The sequence below is a fragment of the Caretta caretta genome, chromosome 7 (genome assembly GCF_965140235.1).
Source record: "Caretta caretta isolate rCarCar2 chromosome 7, rCarCar1.hap1, whole genome shotgun sequence".
NCBI lineage: Eukaryota > Metazoa > Chordata > Testudines > Cheloniidae > Caretta > Caretta caretta.
Genome location: NC_134212.1, coordinates 78181320 through 78207801, shown reverse-complemented (window position 1 = coordinate 78207801; position 26482 = coordinate 78181320). Strand labels below are relative to the sequence as shown.

Here is a 26482-nt window from a genome sequence, read left to right as displayed (position 1 = left end):
GGACTTCACGTTTACATATCATCTGGAAGGACCTCAGCACAGTGTCTTAACACCACCCTGGGGGAATGATTCTGTTCTGGCAGAAGGAAACACCATAAAGCCACAGATTCACCAACACTGTATCTGGGTTTTTCCAAAAAGTCTCCCATGCAAGTGCTTATCCAGCCTGATGCTGCTTAGCTTAGGAAACCTGACAAAAATCACAGCTTAGAGAGAATAAACACCAGAAGTGTCTACATAGCTACTTTTCACTAGCTTCAAACACCTCGAGCCAATCCATAAGAAATGAGCACCTCTAACAGATTTCCATGTTTCGTATTAAGAAGATACGGACTTCTGCTGAGATTAATATCAAGATTCATCAACTCAAGAGGTAAATATTGACTGAGGCAAAGCAAAAATCAATACTGGTCAATATTTACTCAAGACACATTAAATCTAGACATAATGTTACATACATTCTGAAAGCCTATCAGAAATCTCTGGAAGTCTTCATTATGGCTAAGGATTTCAAAAGTGTAACCCTGTTTCCTTTTAAACCAACATTCTAAATGGAGAAGAAGTTAGAGAGAACCTATTATTCATCTAGTGCAAAGTGAATTATAGCTTTCACTGACCACAGCTGTAGCCAGAGCAGAGGCACATACAGTATTTACATATGCTATCTGTCTGGTTTGCATTCCAAACGTCAGTATTTCTGACCTCTGAGGATATGAACAATAAAAATGTACTGATTCATCACACAACATTGTTTCAGACAACCAGGATTTTCTTCTTGGGTAGGAATGTACCCTGCTCCCCTCCCAAATATACATAAATTCAGGCTGAAACTTTATCTCAGGGTTCTGCTTCCCATGAGCAAACTACTTTGAGGATGCTGTCAATCAAATCTTTGGGGGAAGTTAGTTACAGCCTTATTATTTACTGTGGCAAGTATATTAGTCCTAATATTTATCTCAGGTTCCAAACTTACTCTCTCATTTCTGAATAGGTCTTCCACCTGGCCATTTTTGTTTGAGGCCACAGTGTACTCAAATAGCCTACCACAAAGTAGGAATGTTTAAAATAGAAATTCCAAATAATTTATAATGATTAGATTAGATTTTCAGAGGCACTTGAGGAAACTCTTCACCCAAATCCCATAGAATTTCAATCGGATTTGGGATCCTATCTCCCTCAGACACTTTTGAAAATGCCAGCCAAAGTGAACAATAAATGTGTAGTTCCTCCTTCTCTTTTATTCATCCAGATTCAAGTACCAAAACATGGTAATGAACACCCATTTTCAACTCTGTGCCCATTCAAATGTAGTATACGGTAGATCCTATGACCATTGGTGTCAATGAGCTTTGGATCAAACACTAATTGTTTTATTCCATTCATATTCTTATTTTGTTCTGTATTCATCCCACTCTTCTCTCTCTAGTACCATCCCTCTCTACTGGTGAATGGGATGATTTTACTTTGCTGTGAAGTCAAAATGAAATCAGCCATACCCCACACCTTTCTTCAGGGCTGATCTACACTACAAAGTTAGGTTGGCTTAACTAGATCATTCAGAGCTGTGAAAAATTTCAAACTCTGTGTGATGTTGTTAAGCCAGCCTAAGCCCCCGTGAAGACACTGCTAGGTCGATGGAAGAATTCTTCCATCGACCTAGGTACTGCCTCTCGAAGAGGTAGATTTACTACAGCGACAGACGAACCACTTCCATCGCTGTGGTAAGTGTCTACACTACAATGTTACGGGCTGCACCACTGCAGTGTTTCTAGTGTAGACATAGCCACAGTGAGTAACAACAGTGTTCTGTCATTCTGAAACTTCTCCTTCAGGCTTGGTGAGACAAAAAAAATTCAGGAAAGGTGAAACTCCAAATGTGCACAGTTCTAAACTTTGGTGATGGTGTAAGCTCAGATGTATAAGATTCACTGTTTCTTATAAAGCAACTAAGTCTTCGCAAAGAACTAAAATGTATCTGCTTCTGAAATAATATGGAAGCCATAATGTGGAACTGAAGTTTAAATTCAAATATACATTTTTTTAAAAGCAATAAAATGCTTTTCTAAACCAGGAGATAGATCTGCAACTTAAAACTTAAAGTAATATAATATTTTAGAACTTTAATAAATAATGCTTTTACCTTGGTTACGAAATAATAACCTGCCATGAAAACCCAGAGATTAGAGGTAGGAAATCGTTTGACAAAAATTAAAATGTCACACTTTTTATAGAACTAAGTGTTATAATTATTGGTGAAATACCCCTTTTCAAACTTGTTAACACAAAATTAACAATTATATACATCACTTAATTTTATAAGTGCATATCTCTTGAAGAACCCATTAGCTAACCATGCCTCGTTCAGTTTAAATATATACATGCAGTACTTGTAGCACGGAGGGGATATAACTATGTCAATGCTGGCACTGTACACCCTGAAATGGCAAGTGGTATTAAACTGAGATGTAATCATGTTGAAAGGGAAACATTAACAAACAGCAGACAATTGAGAAGAAAACACAGTGTGCTTGTGTTCTACTACATGTGCTTCAAAACCTTATATAGCTGTTCATTGTCTATTTCATCTGGCTATGGTCCCGGTTTGTTCTATTCTATGGTATACTAATTTTACAATAATAAACTATTACACAAGCTTTATGCAGTCATGCATATGAAACGGTTGTGGAAGACATTACATTTGATTATCTTTCTACCAAAGACACCATCTTGAAATTAAACAATGGCCTGGTAGAAATATATATGAGTTAAAAGGGGGAAAAAATAGATCTTCACTAAAAAATAGAAATAATGTTCAATCTCAGAAGTGCAGCCTTTAAAAACAGAGATCTCCCCCCTCCAAAATTCACACTCCAAACCCTCCATGAGTATACTACAGATAAATACCGCTAAACTGACAATATTACATGAGGGTCAGCATGGTACTACACCATATTGAGTTGATGACAATTAGTGATGTTGGAAATGCAAATATTTGTTATACACCACCTTTAGGTAAAAATGAAGCAAGGCATTTTACAAAGACAAAAGGAATGTGTGAAATAGTTTAGGTTTAAAAAAATGATGTATTTATTTATGCTTCAACATGAATTGATGAGATGCCTAGGTTAACAGTTGTCTGTACTTTGGACAGTTGCTAGATGGTTACTGCAAATAGAAAAAATGTAACAAAGGAAGTTACAGCGTATGCAAAGATAAGGTCCAAAACAGCGACTTCAGGTTCTGCATTTGCCTATGGAATTATCTTGGAATCTTCTACTAAACCTGGAAATGAACTTTAATCACACTGGTTCAGGATTGGTTATATTTAGTCATGGAGCAGTGCCAAAAGACACTATTGGTTTATAGTATCACTGACATATTTACATCTAATATCTCATCAACCATTAAGGGCAGAAATAAATGTCTTTTACCATTGGAAAGGGTGCGATTCTCAGATCTCCAAGATATAAACGATTTATTTCTGGCCCTGCCAAGTCACAAAACACCAAAATTTAAAAATCATAGTATTTTGATTACCATCTTGCTTTCCCCACAAACTTCGATTCCAACATTTTAGCAGCTAATCTCCCATACCACTAAATCTAGTAAACCAATGTTTTATACGGGCCCGAGGGACACTACCACAATGCAACCAAATCTTGCCAAAAGCCGAGGCTCAGCTTTCAGATGACATAGGGTCTGATTCTGCCCCACTGAAATCAATGGCACTTTTGCATTGACATCAGTGGGAGAAGGATCAGATCCAGGTAGCTTCAACGCCACATTTTGATCTCAATTACACTGGTATAAATCCAGAATTACTTCATAGATTCCTGTGGAGTTCCTTTTGATTTACATGAGAGAATCTGATATCAGAATCTCATCATTAACCTTCATCTTTGAAGAAGAGCTTGTCAAAACTCAGAATTTCTGTCCAATAGAAAATTCCAGCATTTTGAAATTTGTTTTCGTCCCACATCAGGACAAAAAGTCAAAATATCAATTTGTTTTTATGGAACAGACAGTTCCGATAAATGTTGGTTTGGAATACTCAAAATGTTTTCTTTTGACATTTCCAAACAAAACGAAATGTTTCCGCATTCCCAAATCAAAATGTTTCATTCATTTCGATTTGATTCAGCCATAGTCTGTGTTCCCCTGAGCTGCCACTGTGCCTTGTGGGAGTTGTAATTTGAGTGCCTCATGCCCTCTCTGAGTTCTCCTCTATGGGTGAGGCTCCTTTGCCAAATTAACTCTCCCGTGATGTACCATGTCAGTTCACTGAGACGTGAGACTGTGGAATATCATGGAAGATGTAGTCTAGCCGGGCAAACCAGCCTACAGCGGCATGAGGCCACCTGAACTACAGCTCCCATGATGCCCCACAGCAGCCAGATTATTGTTGAAATGACTGAACATGAAAAGTTTTAATTCAGTTGGACAAACTAAAATATTTTTATTTGGGCCAACCCAATCCCAAATGAAATGTTTCTTTTCAGTTTTACTGATGGAAAATAGAAGCATTTCAGCAAAACTGAAAAGCCCCGTGGAAAAATTTGTTTTTGGGGAAATAGCATTTTCCATAAAAGCATTTTGGTGGGAAATTCCCAAGCAGCTCAGCTTTCAAGGCTCATGAAATACGAGTAGCTAAAATCATGTCAGAATTAAAATGGGGGAAAAATACCTAAGTGGAGAATCAGAAAATGGAAGGAGAACGGTAGCGAAGGTCAAAGTCCCATAGAGTGGGTTTATTTGTGTGTTTAGACTTGGGTCTAAAGAGCCCCCCGAACCCACCAGAATTTTGAAGTGTTGAAGGCTGTCCAGCTGCAGGTGGGATGTGGCTCATGGGGTGCTACAAAGCCTTCCCCCAACAACTGATGAGGTCTTTTGTTTTGTTTAGACTGGGTTTTGGCCTGTGAGACTAACAAAGCCTATCAGACTTAGACCTCATTTCACGGGGTGTAGATGAAATCCTACATCTTGTTTAGACTGTTGTTTTATTTGGATGTAAAGACAAGTTGGATATTTGTTATCTCAAGACCTCCCCATTTCCATGAATATTAACTTTTGGACCCAAATATGCAGCACAGCCCTAATGCCTTTCCTTAACTCACCTGAAATGAGAGCTCACATTTCTATTCATTCATCTCAGCCCCTCTTGCTCTCCAGAATATTTTTTGCTGGTTGCTAGGCAGCTATTGTTGAAAATATGCATGAAGTATTAATTGTCTGAGCAATTAAAAATTCTTTAAAATTGAGAACATCACCATACCTAAAATAGGATGTTTCCCTTACATCAGGCAACTCCAGATACAATGTTGGGAATGTTGATGGCTGCAGTGTGTCAGGGGCTGGATGAGTCTTGAGAATTATTCACACACAGTACACGTCACAGAAACAAACAAACCAAAAAAATTAATAACCTCATTCTATAACAGAGCCTTATTCAACAGATAAATTACTTCATGTCTTGTTAATCTTTTTGCTTGTTACTTTGTTTACAATTTTCCATACTTTTCCTCTGACATGTACATTTCATATTTTCATTTTTTAAGCCACTGATGACTTTGGGCTCCTCTGTTATTACAGTTAATTTTAGAACTTGCTGAACATATCAGCCAATTATCTTCTAAACCCAAAATGGAACCAGCAAGTTTATTCTTACTTGCTTCACTTCAAAGAGATACTGTAGCCTCATTGCTGATGCCAAGTGCTCTGTGCTTCATACCAGTAAATGCAGATTTCATTTTATAGAGGTTTTTTTTTTCTTCTTCAAAAAACATTCCAATGTCATGATCAAGCTCGAAAGACAGTAAACACAGACTTCCATAAATTGACTCTAACTTCTAAACTAAGCAGCTGAAAGGATTTACAGCTAGGTAGGGTTGGGGTTTGTGTGTGTGTGTGTGTGTGTGTGTGTGTGTGTGTTTTAATAACAAACCCCTCTCTGTCATAACTAAACATACACAACACACATCCAACATAATGACAGAAAGAGTTTCATAATTACCACCACCAAAAAACCTTAAAGAGCTATAATTTTTGGTAAATCAGTCAAATGATTGTAGTGCATTCTGATACGATCTAATAAGGATAACTACATTGCTGATACTTGAATGTATTATTCTGCTACAAAAGGTTGAGGGAATAGCTTAAGTATTTTATTAAAGATATTTTTCCTGCTTTTCAAACATTGATTTTTCACCCATAGCCATTATAGAATAGGCCATGGGACTGTCTTGGTACATTTCAAGAGAACCAGTAGTTAGGGCTGCAAGATCAGGATGTACATTCCATGTCGTGCTTAATTTCACCATTGAAATGAGAAGCAAAACTATCAATGCCTATTTAAAGTACACATTCCATACTATTGTAAGGAATAGTTTTCACTGTTATATGAACTTTTATTTTATTCCCACCTTCCCTGCTTCTTTCACTGTAGCCTACTGTAATAGCAAGTCTGAAATGAAACCCACTTTGGGCTCCAACAATGCTGAAAGCTTCCTTATAGCAGCACCCCTGTCATTGTGACACCAGCTGTTGTTTGTGTATGTTGTCCTCATTGACAAGGTTATTACAATTGCCCCTTTCAGTTTCCCTCTTACCCTTTCTGTGGGTTGAAGCCACCTGTTTAAAATCAAATTCCTCCTCTTCTTGTACTCAGGTGGTGCTAACAGACTTTTCAATTAACACAGTCTTTCAAACTATTATGCAAAAAGTTCAGGTAACTAGAGATACTCCTGAAGGATCTATAAAGAGTCACATTAAGTCTGTATGTGATTTTGGAGCATGTTATTAGTTAACATATTTTATGAGATGCTATCAAGTTAGATTTTCAAATCCTGCCACAACTAAAACACAATAGGGCAGTTACAACACTTCCTATGTAGGGCTAATGTATTAGGCACGATCTGTGAAATTAAAAGCCAACAACTATGCTTCAAATGTACAGCTCGCTAGTACAAATTGAAAGGTAGGCGTATATGTCTGAAGAAGGACAGAGCTCAGTAAGTTCTCCAAACTCCACCAAACATTGGACCACGGCTGAATTTGTCTAGCTTCAGCCACTAGATCTTGTTATGCCTTTGCCTGTTAAACTAAAGAGCCTCCTACTATCAGAAATCTTCTCCTTATGTAGTTACTTATAGACAGTGAGTGCAAGTCACCTCTTAACATTCTCTTGGATAAACTAATACATTGAGCTTCTTTAGTGTCTCATTTTAAGGCAAGTTTTCCAGACCTCAAATCATTCTTGTAGGTCTTGTCTTAACCCTTTCAAATTTTTCAACATCAGTTTTAGTGTGGAACCAGAACTGCACACAGTGTTCCAGTAGTGATTTCTCTAACACTATAAACAGTGCTAATACCCACCGCTCTGTTTCATACATCTAAGGATCACGTTTGCTGTCTTAGCTACTGCATCACACGATTGGGTATCCATCATTATCCCTAAGTCCCATTCACAGTAATAAGGACCAATATAGCTGCCCTGACTCACATGGGGGATGTTTGACTGATTTGAATTAGGTAAAGGACTAAGGCAAAGCTACACGTATTAAAGGCCAAAAAATCATACTTCCATTGAAGTCAATGTCAAAACTTCCACGATTTCATTGGCATTTGGTCCTCAGTGTACAGACAGTCAAAGTTTCATTGTACAAGTTCTAATGGCTATTATAAAGCTCAGAGAAGCCAAACCTATTATTTTTTCTGCCAAAGGTAATTACTTTTTGATTTTTGTCTAGTTAGGAAAATATATTCACTACTCACCCATAGAACCAAAATATGGGAAGGCACGGTGTATCCATTTACTATTACTGGGAAGAGGTGGTGTTTAGAAATGCTCAGGGGTAGTTCAGGTAATGGCAGGGGAATAAAAAAAATAGATTATTGAGGGGTTCTTTTGCTTTTTAGCTTGAGTTATGAACCAGTCAGAATGCTGACATTCACCACGCTCCTCTCTGATCAGGTTTATGATGAGTGAGTTTGGAGACTAAGGGCCTGATCCAAAGCCCACTGATGACAGTGTAAAGACTCCTGTTGAACTCAGTAGGCTAAGGATCATGTCCTTATATCCTAGTGCCTAATTTCGGGGAGTAGATCATATCACAGTTTTTTCAAGTGGTACATGGGTATTTTGCTAATGCTTTAAAAACTACAATCATGTCAACATGACATTTAAAAATCTGCAGAAATCACAGTCTCTCTCCAGATCATATTACTAGGATATTTTAAAATATAAAAACTACTCAAATTTGCTATTAATTTTTTCCTCTATTAATATTGCTGGCATATTTAAAATATAAACTACTGACATTTGCTATTCATTTTTTTCCTTTGACTTGTCTCTACATTGCATCATCTCCCAATTACTGTGATTTTGCTGAGTATGCCAGTTTCTTAAAGGCCCAGCTATAAAATGTATGGACTAATTGTTGAGCAGAACTGAAGAGCTATTAAAACTGCAATAGTACAGCACTTCCAGTGGTAGTCTATTATTTCTACATGATTGGTTTTGTACAGCTCTAACTCATGCATTGAAACTCTTAGATAAATTAACTCCTTCATTTTGACATAAGCATCACAGAGAGAATTAAACATGAATGAACATTTTTCTTCAGATATTTGATATGTAGTATAGATCATTTTAAATGCATGTTACTGAAGATTACATATTATTTGAATTGAGAGCAGTTTACTGTTTTATAAAGACTATAATAAATTGATTTTGATTTCAAAATTATCCCCATGTTCCTATTTCATATTTCTCTGTCATATACTTGTTGGACTATGTTTACAGAACTTTATGAACTATAATATACATCTCAGGCATTTCTAAACAGCTATATAATAGTGGGTCTGAAATGTACACATTTTAAAGATTACTTTGTGAACACCAAGCTCTTTTCCCAGCTGTTTTACATTTTGAATTTCCCAATAAATGAATAACATACTAAAAAAGCAAACAAGATCTGACATTATTTAGTCTAAGTTTCTAAAATGGCGTAACATCTGTAGCTAAAAACAATTTTGAATAACTATATTTAACTATCATCAGTATTCAATTATTCAAAACTAGTTTTCTTTACAGTCCAGCTATGTGACTTAACAATGTGGTATTCAAATGTTTCTTTTAATTGTTTCGTCCTTCCAACAGCCACAATACAGCAAAATGAAAAAAAAAATATTTTCTCATCTCTTTTTTATATATATTCATGTGACAAACCCATGATCTCAGTTAAGTGCCACAACTGTTCATTAACACGCATCACAGTCACACAGTCAGTTCTACAAGCTTTGATACCATGCCAAAATGAGGGGCTCAGCAAATGGCACTTTGACCTTTTCACTACTAACTTCAGTCTTTATTAAAATCTCTGAAACTTCAGGTCTGTCTCCTGCTTTACCATCTTTTATCTGCTTTATAAATACCAAATATTCACTCATTAAACAGAAAAATTTGCTACTTTCTTATGTAATGCTAGATTCCCCTTTCCACTCACAACTGGCTTGTGAAATGCCTTTGATTAAAAAAACTAAAGAATTCTAAATCTGCCTTGCAGGCTCATTTCCAGAGCACTCAAGCATGTTGTCCAATTTTGAAAATCTATCAGGATACATGTAAATTTATCCAAGTTTCAGAAGAGTCAATTTTCCTTGTTGAATTTTAAGTAACAATACATGAAATGCTCTCTCTCTCTCTCTCTCTTTCAAAAAGATGCTCGGGTGGCTTCAGCTTGACCATTTGGGTTGGGACAGAGACTGATCTTTTCCCCAGCAGGACATCCACTGCCAACAATAGAGTCACCAAAACCACTGGCACCAAGGAGTTAAATGTTACCCCATGAGAGACAAATAGAGGCTTTGATCATTTTTATGGTTCTCAAACAAAGATAGTGGGGAAAATCATGCAAATTATTTTGGCTAATTGTAACTAACTAATTACAGGTAAGAAAAATCAGAAAATGTTCACGAGTCATTCATGTGTTTTCATTCTTTGTAAGCTGGCTGGCACACCCTGGCTGCTTCATTTCTTGCTTTAAATAAGTAAGCCCTGGAAAATATGTATAGTATTTGGAACTACAGGGAAGGACATATTAATTCAAAGGTGGCTTTGTATAAGTTTGCATTTTCCATATTTGAAATGTAGCTTTAAGGAAACTCAGGACCTGCCTACAGCGTTTAATTTATACCACCCTTCACCCAAGGATTAGCTAGACTGTATAAACTACTTTTTCCAAGTTATACAATGACAAGGCTTAAAAAACGGAGGTATCATCATTAAGCAACTCAGTAGCCTTGGCTGATCCTATTAGCAGTACCATTCGGGAACCGAGAAAGCCCTCTGCTAAAAAAGACTTAAAGTAATGGGTATCAATTCCAACTCCTTGAAATGTGTACACTCACCTGGGTATTAGGGAAACTATTTGCTCTTAGATGCATTACTGTAGTCTGATTAAAATAATGACAAATATTTTGGAATTTCCATCTGAAGCCAAAACAAAATTATTCAAGTGCACTCCAGAAGGAACAAAGCTTTTTTAGTACCTTCAAATTAACTTAGGTAAGTTTACAAATGGCCTATACGTAAAACAGCATTAACTAAAATTACATTTGTTTTTATTGAAAAAGAGCCTCAAGTGCTGACATGTAAGGTATGACATGTGATACATAATAATTCTTTTAAACCAGTTCTGGCATAATATCTCCCAAGGCATAATAACCACAAATGACTGCTTTAGTTCAGAAACTAGCCAGAAGCAAAATAGATCCATGTAAAAGTAGCTTTAACCGTAAGTACCTCAACAATATTTTATGTCACTTTGTAAAAAGTTAAAGGAGTCCCATAATAATTAACAACAAAAACTTCATGTTCTTTACTATTGTATGGTGATTGTGAAAGGTTATTTCATAGCCCCACAGCTGCCAATGCTGTAAATTATGCAGGCACCATGAAGCATTAAGAAGAAATAATAGCAATTTAAACTAAGGCTGACGTAATTCATGATAAACAGTCATTGGAAAATATTACAATGTTGTCTTTTTTTGAGTGGGTTTAATCAGAAGAATGTGACCATATTCTGACATAAACCATTTCTCGTTTCCATTGTACTGGCTTTTGGAATGTTGGCACTGAGACTGGCTGCAAAGTTCTCTTCTATTCACAATAATTACTGATTTTAAGGCTTGAACACCTGAGGGAATGTAACAATGTACATTTGGTATTCTGATTGATTGAAAACTCTTCCAAGACAAAGCTCAAGAGCTCTGGCATGCATGGTGGTCCAAGAGAGAGACTGAAATTGGAGAAACATTAAACAAGGATGCTCTAAAGAATACATATCAAAAAGATGACTCCAAAACTGTCAACATATCCAAATGACTTTGTTTTCACATTCACCGTGAGCTTACACAGACTCTGTTTTACTGCCCTGAAAACGTGGCTCTTAATATGGTTTTGTTAGCTGAATCACAAAAGCAGCAACACACTGAAAATCAAATATGGGAATCAGTAATTTTAAAAATTGTATCGAAACCCACTTAATTAACAGAAATCAATACATGGGTACACACATTATACTTATGTGATAAATTACATATATCACACACATTTGTCCACCTCACCAGTACTCTGCCCACTAATCTTTTTTGCTGGAACTATTTCTGACATCATCGTTATCCTAAACCTAAGCAGATAACACTTTTAAACCATATCACACTACCATGTATTCCCTAAAAAAAGAGAGAAGAATGATGGTTTTCTGGTTGAGGCATTGGACTGGAACTCCAGAGACCTAAATTTCTATGCTGCTGAGCCACAGACTCTCTCAGTAAAACCTTTGCAAAATAAAACGTATCATGTTATGTTACAGCACGTGATCATGTTATCGGTCTGTATTGTAATGCACACACAGGGAGGGCAGAGTTAAGGTTGCATGCGAAACTTTAACTTGGGAGTTTCTTGATTTTTAAGTGCTTAACACAGCAACCTTAACGCTTCTTCACTATAGTATTTTTAAATGGAATTTCTAAGCGCGTACATGGATGGGTTTTTTGTTTGTTTTTTTGTTATTCACAAGAAAGAAAGATGGGGGTGGGAGGAGGAAGCTCAGATGCTACCTCCTTAAAAGGTCCATAGGAGGGAGCCGCCCTTCTCCACATCTCAGAAGCCGCACAGTTTTACCTTTCAAACTGACAAGAGATTGAGGGAATGGTTCCTGTAAAGCACTGAATGAGGAGCCCTGCCTGCCTGACAACGCACTGTGTGCTATCAGTGAGGCCCGGTGGGCGCTGAACAGGCCAAGGCTCTTACAGAGCGCTGTCTCATTCAATGTACAGTTTACAAGTGTGCTCTGGACTATGCTAGCTTTCATGCCAGGTATGAAATATATATGCACACATATTATAAAGTGTGCATACCTCACTGCAGATTTACAAGATACTGGATGCCCAGGGAATACGGCAGAGGTTGAGGATGTATAGTGCTGCCTACTGTACTCTGAATACTGGTTGAAGAGCTTAAAAAAAAGCCAATGAGATTTCACATAGGATTCACCCCTCCAATAGGCTTTACTGCGGGGGGGGGGGGTGTGAGCATATAAACCTGAAAAAAATAATTTTCCTGTAAAAAGTGACTACATTAGATATTCTCTAACAAGGAAATTTTAGATTCTGGTTTTGTTTAGTAAAAGTGAATTTATGGAGTATGTGTAGAGCTCAAAAATATGGTTGCTATTGAAAAATATACTTAGCAAAAAAAGGAAAGAAAGAAACATATTTTGCTTCTTTTGAGTTTATACGGATCACAAAATAATAGAAATGTAGAGCTGGAAAGGACCTTGAGAAGTCATCTAGTCCAAGTTTATCTCACTTTACAACATGTTAAATTCTTTCACTTAACAACTCACTGCTAACGATTCTGCTAGATTCTGCTTTCAGTTAATCTGGTGTAAATCTTGTGTAACATCCACTGAAGTGGATGGCGTTATTCCAGATTTACACCACTGTGAGACAGAAAAGGATCCATTATCAGTGTTTATTGCTGCAAGTATACAAATATTTTATCCTTTACAATGAGTGACATGATGCAAAACTTGCAAATATTTATTTTTAGATGTGGGGGGAAAAAGCAATTAGAGCTAAAACTGTTAAGAATGAGGAAATCACTTAACAGAAGCAATTAGGCTGGGCATATAAACAGCTCTGCCTTCCGATATTTTATTCAAATGCTGCAGAGCATACTGGGAAATATCACTTGTTTAAAAAAACTGGAAGTATTATTTCACAACTGCAAAATCAATCATTATAAACAACGTCTGGGGATCATTAATAACTTACTCTACAGTTGGATTAACAAAATTAAAAAAAAAAAGATCTGACCAAGAATTCAAAACATTTGCAGATTTTCTCTTTAAAACTAAAGGCTTATGTTTGTAGAGATGAGGGGAAAATATATATATATATACACATACACATTAGATATAACTCTGTTATGCATTAATCATTACTACCCCTCTAGCTACGTCCTGTTTTTTGTTTTGGGAAAGTTAAAAATTATAATATTTAGCTAAACCACTCTACCCAGAGCCATGGAAAATATTTGCATATTTTTCAGACTGCTGAAGATGCCACTGTAAAGCTGCATCTGAGGAGGTCCCAGCATCCATGCTAATACAAAAGCTTTCATATACTCGTATAATATTTTTAAGAACACATATAAATGCTAAAATGTTCTAGCCTTACAACTGGGATACTAGCAACTTTCCCGCCATAGTACCATACTTGTATTAAAATACAGTACTGGACAGCATGCCCTGGGCACATTAAAAATGGTGGTGGAAAAAACTAAATAGATTCTAAATAACATTAAAGAATATATTTTTCAAAATCCATGGAGTAAGTTTTTCTCGCTACTTGACTTGAAAACAAAATGAATTTTCTTCTTAGGGGGTTGCAGGCTCAATCTGGCATGTTGCTGAGCACTCTGGTCCTACTCCAACAAAGCATTTGCACATATGCATATCTTTAAGCACATGAGCTGTTGGGTTTACACTAGAACCCTAATTCCTGTTATACAAGTCATAGGAACAGACCAGAAGCCTCAATCCCAGCAGGCCAGGTTACACCCACTATTACAGGGCATGAGCAGGAGACAGGCAGAAATGGCTTACTGTTCCCCACAATGTACACTTTTTAGACCAGTGGGTTCAAGCCCACTAGCCATATAATCAGCTGCCCTTTTCTGACAGGGAGCTGTGTGGTGCATAGGATGGGTAGACTCCTGGGTGTGGGCTTTCCACAGCCTAGATCCCCTGTGTCTACACAGCAAAGATATTGGGCCTGATTCTGATCTCACTGATGTCTAAAGTCAATGGAAAGACTACTTCTACCTTCAGGGGGGTGTATATCAAGCCTTGGCACTGTGGTAAATCAGGAATAGCTCCACTCAAGTAAGTAAAAGTTACACTAGCCTAAAACCAGTGTAAGATCAGAATCAAGACCATTATATTTTCCCCTTCCCTGGATGCATGGAGAAACCTGAAAGGTTTTACCTCACCCACCTTGTCTTCCTACAGCAGGCACTCGCCCTGCTATGTTACCAGAGGGGTATCCATGGGGGTGGGCAAGTACATTTTTTAAAAGAGAGGAATAGAACACTGAAATGCTTTTTTTTAAAAGAGTAAAATAATGCAGCATAGAAGAGTCCAGGGAGCACTTAAGCATGAAAGAAGATGCCATCTGCTGAACTTGTCAAATCTACCAACACATTCTGGTGCTGGATACAATCCCCAGAAGGCACAGAATTTGGGACATGTTGAGAAAACTCTTGCTTTCGATCACATTTAATGCCAGCTAATTAAGCTTTGGTAGAACTCTTCTAATGGAGTCCAAATGTTGGTGTGGTAAAACATCCTTCCCTAGACAAATCTTCTGGATAATGAATGCTGACCATGCAGGAGAGCTGCTATTCACTGATACAGACTATATCAGACTGAGCCAAGAATAACATGCATCAAGATCTCTTCATGATCCATAGAAAGCAATGACTGATTAATATTGAGAACAACAAAATTAATTTAGATGTAAGAGATAAATACAGAGTGATGGGGACCACTAAAAGAAGGGAGAAGACCCCCAGATACCTTTCCTGAGGAGGGAATAGCATTTTTTATGATCGGAGGAAGGACAGTCCTGAGATTAAAATACCGTCCTCGGCATCAGGAGATCTTAGCTCTAGTCCTTCTATTGAAATAAGTTACAGTGCATGTAAAGGAGCCAAATGCCAATAACGCCAGTATTTTACTTTATAAAAAAATGTTTTCGTCCAAATTGAGACCTACATACTAAGGTTGGGTTAAAAAGGAAGCTGCTTTTGAGTTACAGGAATAAAGAAGTGTCACCAACAGGAAAGTTCTCTGTATTTTATTGCACTGGAACTGTGCATATTTTTAAAGTAATTTTATATGCCAGTTTTTTCTAAACAGTTGATTTTATCTAGGAGTCACAAAACTCTGGCCGTGGAGACATATATAGAAAGCAACAACAAAATTTCAGTTATACTAGTACTAATGGCACCACTGCAATGTCTCCAGTAGTCTGCTTTCATCCTGCTCATTCTTTATGGAACATTAGCTAGCCCCCACAGTCCTCTCTGCTCTACAGCCCAATCCTGGAGCCCTCTCATCTCAGCCACAAATTACCTGGCCAAAGAAGACCAGCTAGATAACATTATTTTTTAGACCAGAGGGCATCCTTTTATTACCGCATAAGCCCAGGAGGGTGACCATAATGCCTTATATAGTGATCCTAACTTTGCTAACCTAGGAAGTGAGAGGTTTCAGAGTAGCAGCCGTGTTAGTCTGTATTCGCAAAAAGAAAAGGAGGACTTGTGGCACCTTAGAGACTAACCAATTTATCTGAGCATAAGCTTTTGTGAGCTACAGCTCACTTCATCGGATGCATTCAGTGGAATTTTCCACTGTAGCTCACAAAAGCTTATGCTCAAATAAACTGGTTAGTCTCTAAGGTGCCACAAGTACTCCTTTTCTTTTAGGAAGTGAGAGACTCTGCTTTCTACATTGTTTTAGGGAAAGATGGGGATTTTTTTAAGGAGATAATTTTTCCTAATGTAAGTGATATACTGTTGGTTTTTAAGGAGGAGGGAGGGAAATGGGTACTGTAATGACTTTACACGTCATTTTCCAATTAGCTGTTTTTTTCTGTGCATTGATCTTTTTATGTAAAAGGAATCAGTTTCATTTTTCAGGGGGAAAATTGATATTAATAGTATAACTAGATACAGCTCTTTCACTTTTTGGTATGAACTGTTTAGTAAAAGAATGTCCTTTACAGACATTAATAAAACTTTTAACTTTCTTTGGGGGGTGAACAGGTGTTTATTGTAACCCAGGGACGAAACAGCTTTTTTAATGGTATATTGGGCCCAACGCGCTATAAAAGTAATCCAGAATGATTTAAAATTTACCAAGCATATTTGAAAAATAAGGAAGAAATGTTATCCAGCTTTCCCTCATACTCTGCTTATATTTAGAGCAAGCACATGCACAAAACCAAGAAAAAAGTCTCCCTGTTAACATCTAATAGCCATGATATTTATTATCCACCATACTGTTGAGATGAAACATTCTGCACCAGCTTCTCAGCTGGTGAGGTCCATGGAGCTGTACTGATCTATATCATCTAAGCATCTGATCTTCTGACTTTTAAGGCCTGTGCCCAAACATTCTTATTTTCTTGCTTGCTGTTTGCTGCTTGTTCCTGAAGCCAATTTGACATCTCGTTCATTACAAGCAACAGAAGAGACATTTGAAGACAAAGTTTCCAGAAGCTAGAGACCTCCTTTTACATGCAAATGTGCACATTGTGTGCACATCTACAGCAACCACCCATACAAATATGACAGTAGCACGCATAAATGGGTAATTAGACATCTACCCATCTGCACAGACAAGGCCTGATCCTCCTCTCACTGTCATCACTGTGCATCGGCAGTAGCTCCAGGTGTGAACCTGGCATATTGGGAGAATGAAGCCTATCCTTACCTAATGTGCACAGACAATTGTAATAAGTGCATGTGCAACTCCAGGTGCACATTTGCACCACACATTTCAGCACACTGACCCGCAACTCCCATTTTCCAAAAAGCGGCTGTTGACGTCTGTACAGACAGTTTTACCTATGGCTAGTTCACTGGAATTTATAATGAAAATTAATAGGGGCCCTTACTTTTTTGTTCTTTTCTCTTCTTTGGCAGCATATATATCTGCCTAGCAATAAAAGTAAACGACAGGCCTTTACAAAAGTTACTCCATAATAGCAACCAAAAAAATGAATCATATGCAGTGTGTATTTTACTGATAGTTTTCTGTTTAAGAGAAATTAGTCAATGGCCCATAAGCAATCTTTTCAGGGAGTTTTTTTACATACCAATTGATGTGGGCATTTAGAGGGAAGTGAATATGTGTATGGAATCTAATCATGCATACATGAAAATACAGTGGGATCAAGATGGAGAACCAATCCCCCTTGATCCTTTTTCCCTGGCCTATTTGCCCCTTATGGAAGGATGGGGAAGAAGGAGGATGTAGCAGGGATTCTGACACTGGCCTGCCTTCTGATTGGCTGCGTGAATGCCTGCTTTCAGAACAACCTTTCTATTGGCCATCTAGAATCCTAGTGGACCTAAAAGTAGTCACAGATAGGGATCATGCCCCTTGTTTCTGCCCCACAGTGGACAATGGTGCTCCTGCCTTTTTGCCCAAGTTCAAATTTTCTCAATTCTTTTGCTCGTAACCACTATTGCAGCTCGTTTTCTGTATGGGTGATGCTTGTCTGCAAGGGTATCTAACTGATCTTCCTTGGGGTGGAGGAGACATGCTGTTTAACCACGGCTGTTTCCATTCACTTTGGGTATCAAGAGATGTGAACTCAGTTTGATACCTCCTATTTCCTGTGCACATGCAAGCTCACAATTTTTAAGTATGTTTGCCTTTGAGAGCGGGATCCTTCAAGCCAGTTAGATAAGTTAGTAAGTATTTACCACCAGTAAGGGTGAAACTTCCAGGCTTCCTTATCACAGCAATCTTTTCCTGGTAAATTTAAGAGAAATTAAGGGCTAGACATGAGTGGGTCCATTCTCTCCACTGCAGAGCTGCGCCCCTTATTACTTGCATCAGCAATCAGACTGTGAAGCCAATTTGCTAAGCAGGGCCTTGGTAGGGTATATCTACATTGCAATTAAACACCAGAGTCAGCTGACCCGGCTCATGGGGCTCGGGCTGCAAAGCTGCCATGTAGATGTTTGGGCTCAGGCTGGAGCTTTGGCTCTGGGACCCCATGACGGGAGAGGGCTCCCAGGGCTCAGGCTGTAGACCAGACTTTGGGACCTGGCAATGGGGGAAGGTCCCATAGCCCAAGTTCCAGCCCAACCCTAACATCTACACCACAATTTTACAGCCCCGCAGCCTGATCCCAGTTTGCCAGCCACAGGTGTTTAATAACAGTGTAGATTTACCCATAGTGTCTTTGGGAAAAGATATGGAGAAGAAGAACGGGATGTGCTTATGCCCAGATTCAGCTTGCAATGCCTGCGGGCATTCATTGCAGTAATTTATCTAAATTAACCTGAGGCCATTCCCTGGTGGCAATCCTGCAGGAAGTTCTAAGTGAATGTAGGGGTCCACCCATGTGGAATTCCTCACAGGATCCGGATCTAAAATGGTGTGTAGGTAATCTTCTTCCACCCATGTCTGTGATGATTGACAGACACAGTCTAGCTGCCCTTGCCACTTACAGAACAATTTCCCACCTTTCTTTTTTTCATGAAGAACACTGAGGCAAGATTTTTTTCTCCTGTGTTGCTGTTTTCCCCCCCCCTTCTCTGAACAGAAAAAAGGTCATACCTAGCAGAACAAAATGTTCTTGCTAAAAATGCATAATAAAAACTGGGAGAAAGTTTGATGGAAGAACATTTCTCTCTATTAAAATGGTCTAACATGTACAGCAGCTCCTATGCTATGGTGAATGGAGTTCTTTGTCTAGGTGTTTTTGGTATCTCATTTGTTACACACTGTATTTATCACAAGGTGCTGCAGTTCCCAGAATAAGTGTAAGATTTTACTGAGTAGCACAATAAGTAAAGTAGATCTCGCACCCACATCAGAAATCAGAATGGGTAAGAGTGTTCTCAAAAGGAGCTGTGAGTGTAAGATACCCTCTTAAAGATTTTCACTTCCTTTGTAATTAATGTAGATATTTTAGGAACGGGAGAAATATACATCTGTACCTTTCCCTTGGCCTTCTGCACCCTTTTCCTCACATTATCTTTCCCAGTGTAAGAAACATCCAAGACCATCAAATTAAATGTGTCTGGATTTTTTTAACAAACACCTTTTAAGAATGTTATTCACATTTATGTAATCTAGTCTCCTCCTCAGATTTGAGTGATAAATACCAGTGCCTTACCTTAGAGTAATCCATTTATCTACAGTACCACCCTGCCTGTTTAGATTTAGCAGTCATTACTTTACACATGTGACATCAATCTACATGTTATCAGTGTAAACAGTTTGTATAACAACGTGTTGCACATTTTATTGTCCTGCCAGCAAAAAAAAAAAAAGGTACTTTGTGTACTGCATGCAACCAAGGTAATCTAACTGACACCATACATTTTACAACACAGCCACAGAATTATATGTAGCCCAGTCTGCAACATCCTAACACAGCAGGCCTTGCAAATTTTACCACATCATTAGTTTTGTAAATATATTTACAAAGACTGCCAGTTTTTCTTTTAGTTATTTAAAGAAACCTGCTGGTTAAATTAAACTGAATTTCAAATACACCTAATTAACTTGGGGGAAAAGATTTCTTTGGCTCTGGTTTGATAATCAGATAATTGTCTTGCAAAGGTCAAGAGAATGGCATAGCTTTCAGAGCCTGAACAAAGGCACTAGCTGTAGTTTGCCAAATGTGGTTCCTGTATTGCTCCAGTTCTCTTTGACTCACCTATTACTAATATCCCATGCTATACTTACATTATAGGTCCAACTATTTCAACAAAGCTGTCGTCAAGGAATGACCCGGAATAAAATATAGTGCAGAAAAAAGATGGCATGCTCATCAAACTCCTAAAATAACCTTCCTAATGTAAGAAGGATCATCAGTTAAACCCAAACTTTATATGCTATTCTGGATATCTCAATGTAAATAAAAATGAAGATGACACTATCCTGCCATTGGACCAGATTTTAAAGATATTTAATTCATTTTTTCCCCAGTACCAACTAATATCTCAGGTCAATAGTTTAATAAAACTCTATGACATTTTACTGAAAGTAAATGACATGTAGGGGCCAATCCCTTACTCATGTAATCACGAACTTCAGTGCTGCCATTCATGGAAGAAAGAATTTCTCCCATGAGTTAATGACTGCAGGATCAGATCCTACAAGTCGGCATCCTTAGTCTTATAATAAAGCAGGTCTGCACTGCATATATGAAACACCCAATTCCAGTCACAGAGGTGCTGAATCAAGGGCACAACTCACAGGAAGGATTTAGCACTTTTAGACTCAAACTCTTCGCTTTGGCAACACTCCCATTGAAGTTACCACGACTGCCAGTCTAGGTTTGCACCAACACATAGTGTATGGTTGCTCTTTCTTCTATGCCCTGTTAGAAACAAACAGTCTGCGCCAGGCGTTTGAGCACCTAGTTAGAAACCAGGCGGTCCTGAGTTCTAATGCTAACTCTGTTTCTTTCATATGGCAATAGTGGAACAGTGAAAGCAACTGTGTGACTACAAACCTTGGGCAAGTCACTTGGTCTCCCCCTGTAAAACAGAGATGATAATAATACAGTTGACTACCTCCAGAGCTGGTGTGAGGGTTAATTAATGTCTATAAAGCACTCTGTAAACATGCTGTAGCATGGGTAGGCATTATTATTATTATGAGCACTGTGATAAGAGATATCCGATAGCTTGTTTACAATGGGACACTCAGAGAGTCTTCTCTATTTTGCACTACTTAGCATGTTGCAGCAATGATTCCTTTAAAAAAAAAAATTCATAAAACTAGAGTCCTGAAGGGAAAGCTACAGTATAGGTTAACTGTCAAGGTAGGTCATTTCAAACCCTAACAAAGTATCCCTTTAATTTACACTGAATAATTGTGCAACGTACTCCACCCTAATAACATCAACCGTGGGTGTGATAAATAGAAGTTGTAACATGGAGACTGCAAGTAGAGGAAAGCCCATTACCAGCTCAGAAATAGTGAAGGGGGCAGCACATTTGGTACTTAGCACTTCAAATGTAAATAGCATTGCTCTTCTTTAAAGGATTCACTCTATTATGATTTTTCACTTGGAAACATGTAAACTCTTAAATGGGGAAAAATGCTTTTTCTTGTCATACAAAGAAGGTAGTTGCAAAATGACTTACCAAACTCATCACATACACTTTCATTTTCTATAAGAGTTGGATGATCAAATGTATCCCGACAGTAAAGGATTTGGGGGTTCTTGCTGATTACTGCAATGCCACCAAGGGCTAAAACGAACTGGTCTGTTAGTATTGAAGATGGCTTGTCTTGAACACGCTTTAGCATGGAACGATATCGACAGTACTGTGGATAACTGAGGATTAGCAAATTTGAATCTTCGTCATCCTCACCTGGAAGAAAAATATCTAAATTAATTATATTTAATATTACACAAGGAGTAATGCAAAAAAACAAAAAAAAAAACCCCAAAAGCAAATAAGGGAATGTATCCGTCACTTCTGGGGCACAATCCAGCTCCCATTGAAGTCAATTGCAAAAGTCTCATTGATTTAAATGGGAGCAGGATTAGGCCTTCTGCTCTTCAAAGTTCTATCTTCTGTAGGAAAGTATTTTTCAAACACAGAGAAGGCCAACCAATAATACAGACAATGATACATTCACACCCTTTTTTCTTACAGATTTAGGCCCAGACTCTAACACTGTTACTCACAATGAGTCTGACCTTACACCACTGGAGTAAGATACTACTTGACTTAAGTGAGGGTGGCAAAATCTGTCCTTAGCTATTCTGAAAGTGATATCACACTTCATGAAGTTTGTTGTAAATGCTTTAATAGAGATATTTCATGACCATTTGTACTAAATTTCTATATAGTCTTATTAAACTAGTCTTTATACCTTTAAAGTCTTTTTAAAGATAATTAATTGATCACTATGGATCTTCTTTCACCCTCCTTTGAAATATCTAGTATTGGCCACTGTCATTGACAAGATACTGGACTAGACAGGCCATTGATCTGATCCAGTCTGGCAATGCCTGTTATCCTAAGCAATCCCACCAGATGGAAATAACTTTCCTCACATGAACTGTAAAGGTAGTACCTCAACAAAACACATGTACAGTACAATGCAGTCAAATGAACTTCTCCATAGCTTCTTAATTACAGATCCAAAATGGAAAACATCCAAAACTGAGATTTCCATTCTGTTATGTTTTAAACAACATTAAGCATCAAGGTAGCTGATTTAGAAAGATCACAATAACGTCTGATCTGGTAACCAGTGGGAAATGTAATAGCAAATGACAGAACATATGAAACAACAGAAGGCATTGGTATGACCTTTGCAGGCCACTGTCCTGCTGTATTTCTATTCATGTTCACTTAAGTCCTCACACTGATTAGCGGGATCTATCTTTCTATGTCTATCTATTGAGATGAGCTATAGTCTGTAGTTTACACTTTCTAGTCTACTGCTTCATTACTGAGTAACCTAGCCACTATTTCTGTCATCAACCAGATAATTAAATATTTAATCACACTACCAATACCCACATAACCTTTCTTCTTCTTAAGTGAATAGTATGCTTCAAATGTTAGAAAGAACAGTAGGAGAAATCCTGGTCCCACTGAAATCAAAGGTAAAACTCCTATTGAGACTATTTTATTCTTCATGTCTACAGGTAATGCTCATTTTGATTAAGTTTCTAAAGCAGAAATACAGAACTTTTTTAAAAGTATGAAATGTGTGTTTTGAGTGATAATATGGAAAAAAATAAATACTAACGTACTTTAGACTTTCTCCAAAACTCTACTGTTATAGATGAAAGCATTATTTGAAAAATCAACATTACATGTTAAGCTGAAAGTACTAGTTTTACAACAGTTCTTGAAAACAATCACTTTCCTAAGTACTGAGCCTTTTCACCTCCTCTGGCGTCAACAGAGGAAACCAAAACCATTCCTTTTGTCTACATGCATGGGTAATACCTTTTGGTACACACCATCTGAATGACTGTTCTAAGAAAGGTAGACTTTGTATCTTTTGGTCAGTTAGGGTGTGGCATGATCTTTTTATTTATCCCATGAGCGAATGCAACAACATGATTGTGAAAATAGCACCTTGCTGTATGTGTCGTCTCTCCTCATTCATAAGAACCCCTAAATCAGGATCAGGGGCCAGAGTCTTCAAGAGACAGCAAGCACATGATCCATCCTTGAGGTACAATGAAAGTTTAATGTAGGCCTGCTACTGCTGCTCTATCTCTTCACAGAAGTATTGGTGAATTAAATCTGTTGATCAGACAGCACTTTTCTTATGCCAGGATGTGGTCAGCCTTTGTAACAAGGTGTATATAAATATGCCTCCCATAAGTCTTTGTAGCAAACCATTTGTTTCCACTAAAATGTATAATAAGTCACTACACAGAATTCTGTACGCTGTTCTGGGCTTGATGAATGACATTTTAACTCAAGCTGATTCCATCAAATAAAGCCAAATCACCATTTACAGAGCTGTTATTCTACATATTTGTTGCTTTAGCTATTTTTTTGCTTCTTATGCAATTCGTAAGTGCATAAACAAATTTGGATGGAAAGCTAAGCAGGCAATAACTGTCGCCAATACATGCTTTGTAATGCATTTTCCCCTTCCCTATTCACAACAGGTTCAACAGAGAAATCTAAGAATGGATAAACTGCACTTTTTTTTAGCGAAAGACAAAGAGTGTTCCTAGAACAAAGATTTTCTTTCACCCACACCCACAGGAGCAAAGAAAATCAAAGTAGATCTAACCCCAAGAAAATAGACCCCGCCCCCCCAAAAGGAGTTTTCTTCTAAAAGAATCTAGTGTAGATGTCATCCAATTCCATTAGTGTATTTGGCTGTACTTGTCTGTATAAAAGAATCAGAACGAGTTTGCTGCCGCTATAAACTGATATTTAAACAGTGATAATCACTTACCCTTAAAATAAGGAAAAATAATTTTATTTTAAAAATATTTCATTAAGCTCTTATTGAACAGAAGACGTTAAATTACTGAAGCTAATTTTAGTTTCAATAATGAGAACTGTACATAGTAAAAGATTATACCTACAGTACATTGCTTGTAAGGCTTAGCTGAAATTACTCTAATCCTATACTTATATCATAATTACATATTTAATAACCTCTTTCAATGTCAATTTTTCATTTATTTATATATTTCAAGTTCAAAACAGATTTCTGTAGAGAAATGGTAATTACAATGTGTGGTTCCACCCGTGCTTTGCAAATATTAATACTAACTATATATGTATAGATTTAATCCATATAGTTTCTTTGAAGCGGTGGGGCAGCTTTGGCATGGTCTGGCATTCATGTTGAATTGCATGTTGTTCAAGTTGTCTTTGTATGAGCTTCAGGGAACACCAAACACAATGAATCTATGCAGCATTGACTTTCCAAATGAGTACAGCCATTTTTGATCTTTCAGATCAAAAATTACTTACAGAAAGAAAAGAGATATACAGAAACTTGCTTTTTGTTTGCTTGTTTCTGAAACATCAGACTATAATGGTTATTGCTAACCACCATAATCTACTTCTAACATCAGTAAGCTTTTTTCTTTCTTTAGAAAGACCTTCACACCAGGATTTTATAGAGCTTGATGGAAAAAGTATGCATGTTCCTTCCTGCACCTAATTGCCTCTACTGCAAAATCTGCCAAGTATTTTGCCCTTTAGTTCTTTTAATCGTATTAGTGTGAATGCATTTTGATGCCAACAGAAACAAACATTTAAAGATTTTTGCTTAAAAGAGTCCAAATAGGCCTATGTTAGAAACACAAATTCTCCACTTCCTCCCCGAGTAGATGTAGTTATTTTTCAAAAGAAATATGAATTTGCTCTTCTCATAGGACTAAATGTCTAGTTTCAACCCAATTTAAGCAAAATAATGTCAATATTCACTGCTCTCACAATGATTTATGCTACCTTCTGTTACTTTATTATATTAGACATTCCTTTCTCTAAGCTTTATACTTTCACTGTGCTCCTAGCAACCAAGCAAAGGCTCAGCACCAACTTTATGTATGTGGCACAACTCCAGATTTCACTGTTATTGATAATTATATTGAAGTTTTAATTTAATTGCTACTCTGTTGTGACACAGAATATTTTTCATAATAAGACAATTCTCATTTGCTGCCCATTCATTTCTGATATTACTGAAAATGAATTTTTATTCCAGAAAACAGAAGTAGAATAATGATACAGATAAGAGTACATACATCTGTTACTACCATTACCAACACTGTAATGTGAAGCAAAAAAAAATTGTGAATATAATTTCTCGGAAGGTAATTTTCCTTTCAGTCTAAGTGCTCTTAGTCATCTTACAGTTGCTCAATGATTTCCTGTTCTAATTACAAGACATTATACAGAAAGGCGTTTGTAAAAAGGAAATGTGCTAGAGCATAAGACTCAATAGCTTGAATTGGCTGGTAGTATTTAAAATTCCAAACTTGTGCATCAACTTTATCAATTCTCTGTTTCAGCTTTGTGCAATGTGTCCCACCACAAATCTAAATATCTCCCCCAAGGCAGTTAAGTTAGCACAAATGTATACATCAAAGAGGAAAATACACTCACAGCTAAACTGCTGAAAAAAAGATCAGTTATTTTTTTCTCACTGAAGCTGTTAAATTGGAGGCAAGCCAAGGCAAGGAGTGGAAAATATTAAAAAGTAAAGAGCTTGATTAAAAAGAGACAGAGAGATTCAGTCCTAAATCTAAATGAATGTGCCACAAAGTATTTCATAAAAACATACTGTGACGTAAATTACACATCAGTATTGTACTGTTGTGGTTATTTTGAGAAATAGTTTGTACTGTAAGTCAGCTGGTAAAGCCCCACCCTTAATGATTTTGTAATTCTCTATACAGCAATCAACTGAAGCAGTCATGAAATTGCCAAGAAGGAAAACAGACAGAGCTGTAGAGTATGTAATAAAAAGATAATGTACTTTTAACATAACAGAACTAGAATATTGTTTTTATTAACTAAAAAACTACTAAAAGGTCCCAGGCTTGCCATTTGTTTTGATAAATGTTAACACAGGTCTTCATAAGATAAGCAATGAAAGTACTAGGGGAACTAAATAAAGTGGGACGATGCATTGGTGTATGGGCTGCA

The 26482-nt window shown here is 37.3% G+C and overlaps 1 protein-coding gene across 2 annotated transcripts in view; it reads right to left on the bottom strand.

Moving 5' to 3' along the window:
- Nucleotides 1-26482, bottom strand: part of ARID5B (AT-rich interaction domain 5B) — a 191826-nt gene that overhangs the window by 60330 nt on the left and 105014 nt on the right. For both annotated transcript variants that reach the window (XM_075130822.1, XM_048858417.2), the window contains one exon: nt 21470-21700. In XM_075130822.1, the coding sequence (XP_074986923.1) occupies nt 21470-21700 (231 nt within the window). The remainder of the gene's footprint in view (nt 1-21469; nt 21701-26482) is intronic.